This window comes from Trachurus trachurus (genome assembly GCF_905171665.1).
Source record: "Trachurus trachurus genome assembly, chromosome: 7".
In the NCBI taxonomy this organism is placed as follows: domain Eukaryota; kingdom Metazoa; phylum Chordata; class Actinopteri; order Carangiformes; family Carangidae; genus Trachurus; species Trachurus trachurus.
The window spans coordinates 4,768,741-4,782,945 of record NC_139901.1 but is presented as its reverse complement, the minus strand read 5'-3'; the positions used below and the strand labels follow the sequence as shown (position 1 = coordinate 4,782,945).

General features: G+C 40.5%; 1 protein-coding gene across 5 annotated transcripts in view; it reads left to right on the top strand.

Moving 5' to 3' along the window:
- Window positions 1-10,256: 10,256 nt before the first annotated feature.
- Window positions 10,257-14,205, top strand: part of acss2 (acyl-CoA synthetase short chain family member 2) — a 156,711-nt gene continuing 152,762 nt past the window's right edge. For all 5 annotated transcript variants that reach the window (XR_014595514.1, XR_014595515.1, XM_083975889.1 and 2 more), the window contains exons 1-2: window positions 10,257-10,999; window positions 13,841-14,036. Coding sequence is in view for 3 of the 5 variants with exons in the window: in XM_083975889.1 (XP_083832015.1) it covers window positions 10,873-10,999; window positions 13,841-14,036 (323 nt within the window). In the remaining 2 variants the exon portion in view is untranslated. The remainder of the gene's footprint in view (window positions 11,000-13,840; window positions 14,037-14,205) is intronic.

Sequence of the window (14,205 nt, the reverse complement as noted above, 5' to 3'; positions counted from 1 at the left end):
ACCTTTGTGTTAAACAGACAGTTCAGTCTGTAGATGTCTGTCGTACAATCACATGTTTTCAGATTCATGAACTTAATCACTGTATTTTAAACTATTCTGGAAGAATCGTGTAAACCTATGATTATTACAAGATGAACATGTTGTTAGCCTTAAATGATCCTAAAAGGTTGACGCAAGTAGATTAATCTAAGCTAGTGGGTGTTGTAACGTAGCCAGCAATGTGATGAAATGTAGAAACTGTGACTCTGCTACATTAACCAGCTCATTCAAAAACATTATTCTCAGCGTGGTCTAGTGCAGCAATTTAAAATGAGTAATAGCATACTCTTGATTATTACCAGGTCGACGGTGACATGAACGGGCCATATCGGTAATTGAGAGCTTGTCCACAAGCATTTGTGTTGTAGCCTACCAGTTTGGTTGAAGTTATTGTTCAAATTTACATTCTTCTTCTACATTTTTAATGAATAAATGCACATCACCCTGAACAGGCCATAAACAGCCACTCTTACTAAATATTATGTATAAAGAAATGAACTAATACAGTGTAGAGAAAGCCATTTGTATGTGTTTCTACTGAGGGTTTAACTGTGTGTTGTAACCTGACAGTGCCAGAGGCTGTAGCCAGGTTCAGAAGGGGACCAAAATATGAACATGGTAAGATGAATATGTAAAGAAATGATGATAGACATATTTCAATGTGTAATGCAATATGTAGCCTAATTGAAAACCTTTAATATTTGAAAATGATGGAGGAAGCCTTGGTCAGGCACTTACCACAGTAGGCAACAGTGAAGCTCCAAATTTTTTCCTATAAGATAAATAACACAATAAATTATGTGAGAAGCCGTGCAATGTTTTGTATTTTTTTTCTATTTTGTTTTTGTAGAACATATTCAGTTTCTATACTTAACGGAGCCATGCATATGACATAGCCTACATTAAAAAATAAAGTACATTTTCTTCTATCCTTTTGTCTTTTTCCTCTGTAAGAAGAAAAAGAGTAGGCTACCTGTTTTCATTTGTTGGTTTTCCTGTTCGAAAATTTAATGTATTCTAATAGGCCGGGAGCCAGGTCCACCCCTCAGGATGTTTTTTGCTACCTTTTTTTCACTATTATTTCTTGTTATCCCATACATTGGGCCATCACATGTTGATAACCTCCACCCCCAGCAAGGATCCGTTTGGCCCCAGGGGGCAAAAAACCCCTTTTTTGGGAAAAGCTTCTGGCGAAATGATGTAATTGCATATATTAGGGTACTGCAACTGCATACATGGTCAGATAACTCTGAAATTTTGCATGGTATATCCTGACACATAGGGGAAACTATCAGAATAATATTCTGGGGCTTACTGCCTTTCTATTTTCAAATATCACCCTCAGTTTATCCCAAAAGACAAAAAAATGTGTTTCCGCCTGACAAATTGTCATCAAATGTGATCATTTTCAAGCATTCTATTACACATATCACTGCCTTAGATGGATATGAAAAACTTCCCACATTTGTAAGCCTCAATTTAAGCCCAAGATGACCTTTCTATCTAGAACATTACATCTGCTATGACCAAAGTCTTCCAGTGTCCTACCTCAAATCAGAGAAAACGGAACTTTCAGCATTACCATTCCAAATGGGATTGAGCATGATTTCTTGCACATAAACTGTATCTTAAATAAGATTGGAGACTATAGGCTACTACTATACTATCTGAAGTTAATTACATGAAACGTGAATAATGTTACACCCTCAGGTGGACCAGGGTATCAGGGTACAATATAAAAATAAATGTTAACCGATTTACACACACCAACACACTAACCAACTGACACACTTTAACCAACCAAACCTAACCCTGTTTCATGTCACATCCCACCTGAAGTTATTCAGCAAAGACTGTTGGTAAGTTGATCTATATATCTATATTTCTGGCTAAAGGTGATTGAGTCTATTGAGAGATTGACGTACTAACCCTTTTCTACATGAAAGGTGGAAATTCTACTTAGTGATAACATTAGCTATCGGCAGTTAGCTAATAGATTGTGTTAGCTTGTCGGCTATATTGTGAGCCAGCATAGCCAGTGACATGTAGCTAGTGTGAGCAGGAGTGGGAGACTAGGTAGTGTGAGCAGAAGTGGGTTAACTACTATGATTATGAAATTATAATTATGAAATTATAATTATTAGCAACTCTACTTCTAGAGTGATAACATTAGCTAGTCAGTTTGTAGATTGTTAGCTAGCTAGCCCAATGTTGCTAGCTAGTGAGAGCAGAAGTGGGAGAGAGAAATTAGTGTGTGTGTGTGTGTGTGTGTGTGTGTGTGTGTGTGTGTGTGTGTGTGTGTGTGTGTGTGTGTGTGTGTGTGTGTGTGTTGCCACTTGATGTGTAGAGGCTGTCACATGTTACACATGTTAATGATTCCTCACAATAATTATTAACAGTGATTTACCATGGTTTGAAACAGATTTTTGTCAAATTATGCCCCAGCCCTGGCCACCACTTGCCACCCCTTAGCTCTGCCCCTGGTAGAGCTAAAGGTGTTACGATAATAGCAGACCTCTGGCTCTCTGGATTTGCTAAAATCCCAGTCTGATTGGACAAGTTGCTGCATATGTAATAATAATAATAATAATAATAAGGTAACACTTTATTTTAAGGGGTCCTTGTTCCTGTGTACGGTATCTACCTAATTAATTACAGTGTAATTACCTATGTAACCGTATGTACATTGTAAATACATAGTGTATTTTGGTATACTTACAGGTCCTTGTTACACTTGTAATAAGAAATGCCAAAGTGGCCTCTCTCTTTGCACAAACATTTCTTATTACAAGTGTAACAAGGACCTGTAAGTACACCAAAATACACTATGTATTTACAATGTAAGTACATGTTATTACATACGGTTACATAGGTAATTACACTGTAATTAATTAGGTAGATACACAGGAACAAGGACCCCTTAAAATAAAGTGTTACCAATAATAATAATAATAAAATCAGCCAGTGAATGATAGAGCTGCTGCTTAGGATACGAGCAGTGTTTTTTTGTGTTGTTTTTTATTGTTTATTTGTTTTTTCATGTTGCCAATTAATTTATCATCCTGTTACTCTCTGAATCAAACAGGTGGGGAATACTAGTTTGAGCTGTGTCTGTGGTGCTGCATGAAGCAAACTAGTGCAGTGATTTGGCTGAAAAACTTATGTGTCTGTGCAAGAGCATAGAACAGCAATGTTGTAATAAATAATTACTTTGGAGGAGTTACATGGTGACATGCTATAAATCAAATGAGGATTTTTTACAAAATATAACAATTCTGGGAAAAAACGAGATGGGCAACACTAGTGTGTGTGTGTGTGTGTGTGTGTGTGTGTGTGTGTGTGTGTGTGTGTGTGTGTGTGTGTGTGTGTGTGTGTGTGTGTGTGTGTGTGTGTGTGTGTGTGTGTGTGTGTGTGTGTGTGTGTGCATGGGTGCGTGTGTATACTATGTCACTGTAATACTGATTTTCTGATGCTTGCACTTCTAAGGTATTGTCAAGGTGCCAAACAGATGCCAGATTGCTACAATCAAGAAGAATCAGCCACTGACCAAAGTCAATGACAATAGTCTATTTCTGAGGTTAGACATCAATTAAATGTGAAACATTGTATCTTAATTAATGTCTATTGGCACATTGAATACATTATTTCATTGTAGTAATGAATATATTGATTTTCAGATGGGTGCAATGGAATGACATATCTAAACCAGACAACATGTCAAAGAAACGACAAGATGATGAAGACTGGACTGCTGGCCAGAGTCCTTCAAAGAAGAAAAATAAGAAGGACAAGCCACCACCTCAGTCCTCTCTGGAAAACTGCATCCTGCATGGTTGCAAGGGGACAGTAAATGATAAGTTCATACCTTTGTCTTCTAGGACTGATCCACTGAGTGCATTTAATGCTATCCATGGTATGAAAAAGAAACTTCAGACACAAACGTTTGATTGCGGTGGTATGCAAGATGTTTGTGAATCAATTCCTGATGAATTGTCTTCTGATTGTGGTTATCATGAACACTGTCGACACATGTTTTTCCGCAATGCTAACCGTGCTTTAAGCAAGTGTCAAGCAGAAACTAGCTCCACTAGACCAACACGTGAGCATGTGGAATCTTCAGTTTTGTTTCAAAGTTATTGCATATTCTGCAGAAGCAGCACAGTGAAGACAGTGTCCAGGAACAGATATAGCTTGCAGAAATTCCACTCAAATGCATACAAAAATATAGAGACAAAAGCAATGGAACTTGATGATGAAGACTTGTTGTGCAAAATCAGAGGAGTTGATCTTTTTGCCAAGGAGGCACAGTTTCATGATTGCTGTCGCAAGCAGTACTTAGTAAAGAGAGCACCCCAGCCTAACACTTCAGCTGCTGCGTCTGAAATAGCTACAAAGAAGGCACTGATTAGTAAAGCTTTCACTCGGGTGCATGAACATATAAAAACGGAAGTTATTCAAAAGGGCCAGGTCATCAAACTTGCTCATCTCACAATTTTGTACAATGACACCTTGACAGAATTCGGAGAAGCAGCTGTTGCTGAGATCACAAGCCATAACCTGAGAGAAAAAATAGAACACTGCCCTGATTTCAAAGATTGTATTGACTTCTCATCTTGCCCATTCAAAGACACATTTTTGTTTAGTAAATCCCTACAGTCCATGAAGGTGACAGTGCGTTCAGCTTATGAGTTGGGAATTACTGATTGGAGCAAAGAGGTCAGCCATGATCTTCACAAGAAAATCTTAACAGCCTTCAAAAGCTCTGAACCACTACCTTGGCCTCCAAGGGCTCATGATCTCCATGATCCAAATAGGGAGATTCCTTCTGAGGTTTTACAGTTTGTTTTAAACCTCATCTGTGGAGATAAGAAGCCCTCCTGTCGGGAGGAAAGTCTGGCATCATCCATTTCTCAAGACATCTGCAGAGCAGTTACGTCAGGTCAATGGAAGATGAAAAAACACATCTTGCTATGTATGACACTACGCCATCTCTTCAGATCCAAGAGCATCACCACTCTGATAAATAGGCTTGGTCACTGTGAGTCATACACATACTCAATTGAGCTTGAAACAGCTCTGGCAAATGCAATTGTGGAAAGTGCCTCATTAGTCAGCAACTCGGATATTATCAAGGGGCAACCTGATGGAGCAGTCTTCCACAGTGATTGGGACAATTTTGATCAGCTAGTATCAGATGTATATGGGGCAGGGTCCATTCATACCGCTGCAGGGATCTACATGCAAGATCTAGGTTCCTGTGCAGATTCAGAAGCCCTTACCTCAGAACAGCAGACACAAGACTCCTGTGCAGATACAGAAGAACTTGCCTCAGAGCAACCTACACAAGAGTCTAATCCTAACACTCAGACTACAAAAAAACAGAGATCATTTATAAGTCCTGCCACAGAGTTGCCAACTTACTACAAGCGGAAACGATCTGAACCAACTAACTTGGTGTCATCTAGGTCAAATAACTCAACCACATACAGCCAATCAAACTTATCTGATACTGATCTAATTTGGGTCTTTGCTCGTAAAATTAACTCTATGGATCAGCACATCCCTGGTTTGTCAGGCTGGGTATCTGTTACTGGCCAGTCTCCAAAATGCCTCACCACAATTGGGTACTATCCCATGATCAATGCTCCCATAACTGACTTGGCAACCATTCAAGAATGCCTTAGATGCAGCCAAGCTGCGTCCTCTGAAGCTGGACAAGAGTACACCATCAGTACATTCGATCTAGGTGTTTGCATGAAAGCTTACCCTCTCGTATGGAATGAACCTGAAAAATACCAAAAACATATCATCCTCATTGGTACATTCCATTGCTGTGGAGCATACTTGAAAGGCATAGGCAGAAGATACTGTCAAGGGAGTGGATGGGTAGAAGTGGCTTTGGAAGCAAAACTGATCACCACTGGCTCGGTGACTGGGGTCATTGATGGAAAGAATTGGGACAGAGCGATGAACACACACAAATCCATGCTGGAAGCTCTAGAGAGACTCCTCTATGACAAGTATCTGGAAACTCATGAACCACTCTCTCCAGAAGGGACTGCATTCCTGGAAAAGCTCACTCTGAATGAATCTTCTCTCACTGAAGTTCTCTCATCAGATGATGTATCTCACCACATGGCAGAATATCATTCATTCAGAAAAGCAGTGAGAAATGGGGAGCTTGGAGAAACTGGACAGTTTTGGATGGAATACATGGACTGCACCTGGCTCGTCCTGTCAATGAATAAGGCAATCAAAATGAATGACTACGAAGGATACAAAGCCATCTTAAATAACATGCCAGACCTCTTCTTCTGTTCAGACCAGCAGAACTATGCGAGATTCCTCACATACTTGGGATACTTTCTTGAACACATTGAGGAAATGCATCCGGGATCTGAGAAACTTTTGCGCGCTGGAGCAATAAGTGTATCCAGATCACACATCCCTGGCAACCGCTGTCACACTGACAAAACAATTGAAGAGACAGCTATGAAATGGCTCAAGTCAAACTCAGGGTCTGGTACCTATTCTGCAGGGATCCGTGGAATAACCAACAGCTATGAAGCCAGCCAACGCCATATCCTTACTGCTCATGCCAAAGGAGAGTATGTAGAGGATATGTGGAAAATGGTAAACGGCCGAGGTGAACATAGAGAGAAGCAACAACGAGACCTTAGACCACGGGAAATCACTCGGTCAGAGAAGCAAGTCCAACAAACAATTGAAGCATTTCAGAGTTTTGTCACTCCCTTTCAGCTTGGGACTTCTCAGCCCTTAACAAGTCTGTCTTCAGGAGCAGCTATGCCAGAAGAGGTGCGCTGTGATGTGCTGAATGCCCTGAAAAATGGCAAAACTCAAAAAGAGGAGTTCATCCGTGATCGACTTCAAACAAAAAAGGTCCTTTTCTTTGAACCTATCAAGAGGAACAGATTCAAGACAATGTCATCTACCACACTAAAAGGAAGCTTGTGGCATCAAACCAGAAAGTGATCCAGTACAAGGCCACAAGTGGATTCATCTTTCAGATCTTCATCAAATCACAACAACTCAAGTCACAAATAAGCATCTCTGACCTAATGACCTATCCCTTGACTTTGACACCATACTCCATCTCAACAATCGATGGTTTTTTCGCAAAAAACAACAAAGCACACGGAATGAACTACATGATCAAAGATGCTGAGAATATGCAACTTCCTTCTCCACGCCAATGTGCTCTCATTCAAGATGGAAACTCTTCATTCTACATGCGCGATGTGCCACGAACAATGAAGACTATATCAGAGCGCATCTTCAACAGTCTACCGGCTGCAGCTGAAACAGTATTCAGCACTGATACCTACCTCGACCGTCTTCATTCACCAAAATCAGCTGAGAGGGATCGCAGAGGTTGTGGTGAACGTTTTATGGTGAATGGACTGAATATGCATCGACCCAGTGATTGGAGTGGATTTCTTACAAATGATGACAACAAGAAGGCACTCATTCATTTACTACTGGATCACTGGAGCTCTCAAAATATGATGAAAGACATCCTCCGAAGGCCTGTTATTTTTGTAGAGGCTGGTCAAGCCTTCAAGATCGAATGCAATGCTGGAGTGGTGTCTAAAGAGCTCCTACCTGAGATCTGCTCAAAACATGAAGAAACTGATGTGAGAGTGATCACTTACTTGCAGTATATTCAAAGCAAAATGCCTCACATTACAACAGTCAGAGTCAGAGCAAAAGACTCTGACATTTTCTTCATCCTCTTTTATTATGCCAAGTCATCAACTGTCAACATCATCTTTGACATGGGAGATAGACTAATCAACATCAACCAGCTGGCTGAAGACTACTCAGAGGAACACATTTCAGCTCTCCTGGCCTTGCATGCATTCACTGGTGCTGACTGCACATCAGCATTCAAAGGCAAAGGAAAGGTGCGACCGATAAAGATTCTGAATCAGAACTCAAAGTTTATCCGGATCTTTGCTGAAGTGGGGAACTCTTGGGAGCTTGAGGAGCGGATTCTCAGTGGTATTGAAGAGTTCACCTGTCGCCTCTATGGTTTCAGTCGTCGAATCAAGAAGGTTGATGAGGCAAGAGAGATTAAAGTCAAGAAAATGTGTGGTTCAAGCCTTGAGCTTCGACAGGGTATCTCAGTTGACCTCTCCACCTTCCCACCCTGCAAGAGGGTCCTCTTACAGCACATGAGAAGAGTCAACTTCCAGGTATGTGTCTGGAAGAGGGCTCACGAGCACTACCCAGAGATCCCATCCCCTCTTGACCATGGATTTCATATAAACACAGAGACTGGCAAGCTAGAACCATTATGGTTTGAGGGCGACGTCATCCCCAAAGCCCTTGTCGATGTTTTGGCAGAAGAGGAAACAGATGAAGATGACTTAACAGATGAACTCCATACAAATATGGATGATGATGATGATGATGATGATGATGAGGAAGAAGAGGAAGAAACTGATGATTAAAATCCAGTTCTATCTGTGATGACCCTCTCATGCTATAAAAGCTGGGCCATGTGCTCTCACTCGCTCACTTACCTGTATCTCAACACATAGACATCACACATTCTTCTGCTATAACTACTAACTACACTACAATCCTTACACCTACTAAGTTAATTTCATGAACACATTGTGGACACATCCTGGATTAGTGAAATGGTCCAGACCCAATATCCCAGACAACTGCGTCCACACTGAGAAAGCAATAAAAGAGACTTCATAAATAAATCACCATGAATAAGTCTTCTGGGACATATTTTACACTAATATAATAAGAAGCTACAGTATACAATAGATAAGCAGAGAAAAGGTCTAAGAACCAAAGAATGTGATTTATTTTATGTTTGAGCTGTATTTTAGTGTCTCCATTTGGCTGTATGTGTATCTATAGTTTCTATCTATACTTTGTAATGTTGTCTCTATTGATGGTTGGCTTCTTGATAAAAGACTGCACACTCAAGTCATTGTTATTCATTGTGTTGCTTGCACTTATTTAAGATACAGTTTATGTGCAAGAAATCATGCTCAATCCCATTTGGAATGGTAATGCTGAAAGTTCCGTTTTCTCTGATTTGAGGTAGGACACTGGAAGACTTTGGTCATAGCAGATGTAATGTTCTAGATAGAAAGGTCATCTTGGGCTTAAATTGAGGCTTACAAATGTGGGAAGTTTTTCATATCCATCTAAGGCAGTGATATGTGTAATAGAATGCTTGAAAATGATCACATTTGATGACAATTTGTCAGGCGGAAACACATTTTTTTGTCTTTTGGGATAAACTGAGGGTGATATTTGAAAATAGAAAGGCAGTAAGCCCCAGAATATTATTCTGATAGTTTCCCCTATGTGTCAGGATATACCATGCAAAATTTCAGAGTTATCTGACCATGTATGCAGTTGCAGTACCCTAATATATGCAATTACATCATTTCGCCAGAAGCTTTTCCCAAAAAAAGGGTTTTTTGCCCCCTGGGGCCAAACGGATCCTTGCTGGGGGTGGAGGTTATCAACATGTGATGGCCCAATGTATGGGATAACAAGAAATAATAGTGAAAAAAAGGTAGCAAAAAACATCCTGAGGGGTGGACCTGGCTCCCGGCCTATAAGTATCTGTTTTTCCATGTCTGTTTTCTTTTCTCCTCCCCTAAATTTTAGTGTAATACTGTATTATGTCCATAGACGGCGGTGTTGGACAACACTCAGACTGCCAGAACAACCGTTTTTTTTGACGTGGATAATACATTTAACTGGTGTTTCTACCTCTACAAACATCGTTTAGTTTGTGTACTCAACAGACAGCATAACAATTTGATAGACAAAACTGTAACTGTCTGTAGGTCTTTACTGTTTGAAAACCATCGAACTAATCTGTACAACTTTTATTAGTAAATTTTTGTTTTGTGTTAAGAAAGACATTTAGTGTGGGCTACTGCTTACAGTAACGTCACTATAATATATATATTTTAAACCGTTATCTTTTTCATTCACATTTGCACTTGATATGTGTCTTAGACACTTACGATTTACGATAATCACTTGAACGCAACAGGGAGTCGCATCGCTCTCTGCATCAAACCGTCTTTGCTCTCATGTACTAATCTTAATAATGTGAATTACGAGGTCTCGAGGAGTCCCTGAATGCATCGCGAGCGTTGATTGGCTGCTGCTCAGAACCAAACAGACACGAGCTCAGAAGAAGACAAGAGAAGAAGAAGTAGTAGTAGCAGCGAAGTGAAAGAGCTGAGACAAAAACTGTCCTCCTCTGCCGCCCTGGGCAGCATGAACTTCTGTCTGCTGACTGGAAGCGAGAGTTTATTGTGATTTTTGAAAACGAACCAGGTCCACAGAGCTAAAACAGAGAGGCTCGTTTTGGCGCTCAAGTGCATCTTCCCTCCTTTTCCTCCTCCGCTGCTGGAGTGAGTTAGCCTAGCCTGTTAGCTTAGCGGGACACCCCCCTGCAGGACTTCACCTCCAGGAGCGAAGACATTCACCCGGAGCTGCCCCCCACCTGACCTGGACTACACGCAATAAACGCAACTGCGCACGCTGATGCAACTTGGGATTTCTACACACAGAGTTTGACCCCGAAAAGCAACAAAATTCACTCCGCGAAACAAGGAAGTGTGAATAACTTTGCTGCTAGCATCCTGCTAGCTCCGCAGCTGCATTGATTCATAGTGCCGCTCACAGGGGGGAGGTGGTGTCTCTCCTCTGCCCGTCCTCCAGCGCTCATATCGGTTTATCTGCGAGAGCATCTGTCCGCGGAGGAGCTCCAGTCCGGTCCGGTTTGTGAAGTGTGGTCCGACACTGAACGCTGCAGAGATGATTCCGGACAAAGTCCCGAAGGAAAACGTCTTTCACGGGTCTGAGGATCTGAAGAAACAAGCTCACGTCCCCAGCTTTGAGAAATACAAAGAGCTCTACACGAAATCTATAGAGAATCCAGATGGTAAGTCACAGTTCAAGTGTCGGTCAGTGGAGGACAGAGGGGCGCACTGACCCCGCTTCAGTCCAGTTCTGCCACATTAATCTGACAGATTTGTTACCGGTAGCAGCACCACACAAAGAAAATATTTATACAAACAAATCAAACGAAGAACGTGTAAAAACCCAACAGATTCTAGACTTAATTAACTATAAATTGAATAATTGAATAATTTTTCATACAAAAATCAACAATTAATACTACAGTTTTGCGCATATGATGCTTTCTGTGTTAATTCGTTAAAAAAATATAAGGTTTGGACAAGAAGAAAACTTTGTCAGTGTCACTACCCTATGATTGATTCTTTTTTTTTTTATGCCAAACATCCAAAATGAAAAGAATCAATAGTTTAAGCCTAGAGGGAATTTTCACCCTTTCCTCAACCAGGTACAAAATGCTACTTTTATGTTAAAGAAACTGTAATATACAGTATAACATTACACCCCTTGCTGTGGACTGGCCTCTGCATTTGGTGTCTTTAAATCTGCTGAGAGTTTTTTTTGTGGAGAGTATTTTTCTTCCCAATTGTCCCTCAGTGATTGTCAATCACATGGGCTTTAGAGGCAGCGTCAGACTCGGAGTTCAAGCTGATGCAGTAACAGAAACGATGTCCGTGTGTGTTTGCATGTAGAGTGGAAGGTGTGATCGGATCATAAGAGGTGACTACAGACACATGTTAATGCTGAGAACACATGCAGCTCAGTGTTATCTGCACGTCTCACTGTACTGAATGAGTTCTTTAGTAATAAGGAAGCAGCCTGCCCTGTACCAACCCCAGCAGGCCAGGCAGGAGGGCAGGGGTGTGGGTGCTGTATCTGCAGAGTGATTGTTGGTCAATGAGGTGGCTCAGGTCACTTCCTTGCCAAAGGTGGTGGTGGAGGGTGTATAAAGTACCTCTGAATAATCAGAGACACCATCAGACTATTTTATTGCTGATGATGGTCTCAATGCCATTCACATCCCACAGAGTTGAATCACAGTGAAGTAATGAATTTGAGCCACTGTGATTTTACACTTGTTAATGATAAATGCTGTAACCTACGCGTGGATATCGGTTACAGTGCTGGGCGGTTAGGCCTGGTTTCAATTCATTACTTGAAAGACTGGAGTTAATTATTGACTGAGACTGTAAGTTGCCAGCAGTTAATGGGCCCTGCTGGGAAGTCAGAGCATGGTTATCTTTTTACCAAGCCTTTTATAAAATTACATCTCAGACTCAATATAATAATGTATCACTAACCCTAAAAAAAACTCATCATTTGTTTTGTTTTTTTAAATCAGACACCGGGAAACTGATGAAACATTATTAATTCAATAACAAATGATAGATTAGTAAAAAAAAAAAAAAAAGCCTAATTGGCTTCAGCCTTATGCTGTGTTTATGCTGAGCTAGTAAAACAAGTCAGGTAATTTATGAGTGAATCAACAGAAAATCACACAACAATATTTTCATAAATAATAGAATATATGACCCTTTAAAATACTAACCAGTTATTGCTTCTCAAATTCAGAGAGAATGTGTCTCTTGCTATTGTCTAACATTTGGTCCCTCTGGTCTGTTTCACCAGCTGAGTTTTGCAACATGCAAACTGATTTGCAACACAAGACTAGAAAATGCATTTCCTGAAGAAAATACGTCTGAATGCTGAAGGCCAAATGCAATTGCTGAAACAATGCTGAAAAGGCTGAACTGGCACTGTGAATTTGTGAGCTGAAAGATGAATGGGCTAAAATGGGTGAGAGAAGCAGGATAATTAAAAAGGCACAACAAAATATTGATAACTACACACTGAAGTGTACCAGTTTGGGGAAAAAAGAAGAATTGGAAAAGTTGAAGATTGCTCAAGGGCATTGGAAGCTGACAGGTGAAGATTAGAAGCAGAACTTGTAAGCAGGCAGGTAGATTGACATGAAATGGTTGAAAATTCCTGAATAGTTGAAAACAAGTGATAGAAATGTACAAAATAAGAACATGTGCAATTTGAAAAAGTGAATGGCTGAAAAAAAAGCTCAATTGTTGGAAGTAATGACCTGTATAATAGGGCTGGGTAAAAAAAATTGATTCAATCAATTTGATCAAAGATTGATTTCATTTCAATTTTGCAATATTGATTCACAGGGCATGGATTATCTGCAGCTGCAGCAGACTTGACTTGAGACAGTTTAAGTTTACTTTTAGTTTTGTTAACATTAATATTATTTTTACACTTTAAGAAACAATGCCTTAATGCAATTGGCAGTGATGTGGTGCAGTTCAAGTACAATTTCACCTGCAACTCCTTTCTAATTTAAAAATAGCTCTTTTGAGACAGTTTTGTTTACAGTTCAAGTTTAAACTGTCCAATTTACAAGTTTACACTTAAAACCTCTTGTTTATGGTAAAAATAAAAGTATATTTGTATTGTGTAACACAGAGTTGGGCCATTTTCATTATTTAAGAGCAGACTGAATTGAATCAAATTAAATCGAATCGTGATTAATCGATTTAAGAAATTGGCCATGATACCCAGCCCATTCATGTGTCTGTGCAATGTGCGACTCTGGAGCCTTGTTATTTTGCTCTCGGTACAGGACCTGTTCTTGTGCATTCTCACAAGACTCTCCATGATTTCATACATTGGGTGGGGGGATGTTGTAAATACTTTACATCAAATCACAGTCCCACCGTGTGTGTGTGTGACTGATGCAGGACTCACACACGTTTGGTGAAATGCAGCCATGTGTGGTTTTTATGCTAGAGCATCTCTTGCAGACTGTTTTCTGTGTGATTAATCAGCTGACCCCCCCTCTGCCTCCGTCCTGCAGACTTCTGGGGAGACATTGCGAAAGATTTCTTCTGGAAGACCAAGCACGCAGGTCCGTTCCTCGACTACAACTTTGACGTGACCAAAGGAGAGATCTTTGTCAAGTGCATGGAGGGAGCCTCCACCAACATCTGCTACAACGTCCTGGACCGCAACGTCCACGACAAGAAACTTGGAGATAAAGTGGCCTTCTACTGGTCAGTATGAGTGTGTGTTCTCTTCTTCTTCTCCACGCTTTGTTCTATGAGTGTGTGCAATGAAAATAGTTTTCAAGAAAACACTTGGGAAGAAAGGGCAGCACAGCTGTAACAGTACACATACACAAACAGACCAGTGAAGTTGTGACATGCTCCACTGATCGTCCAG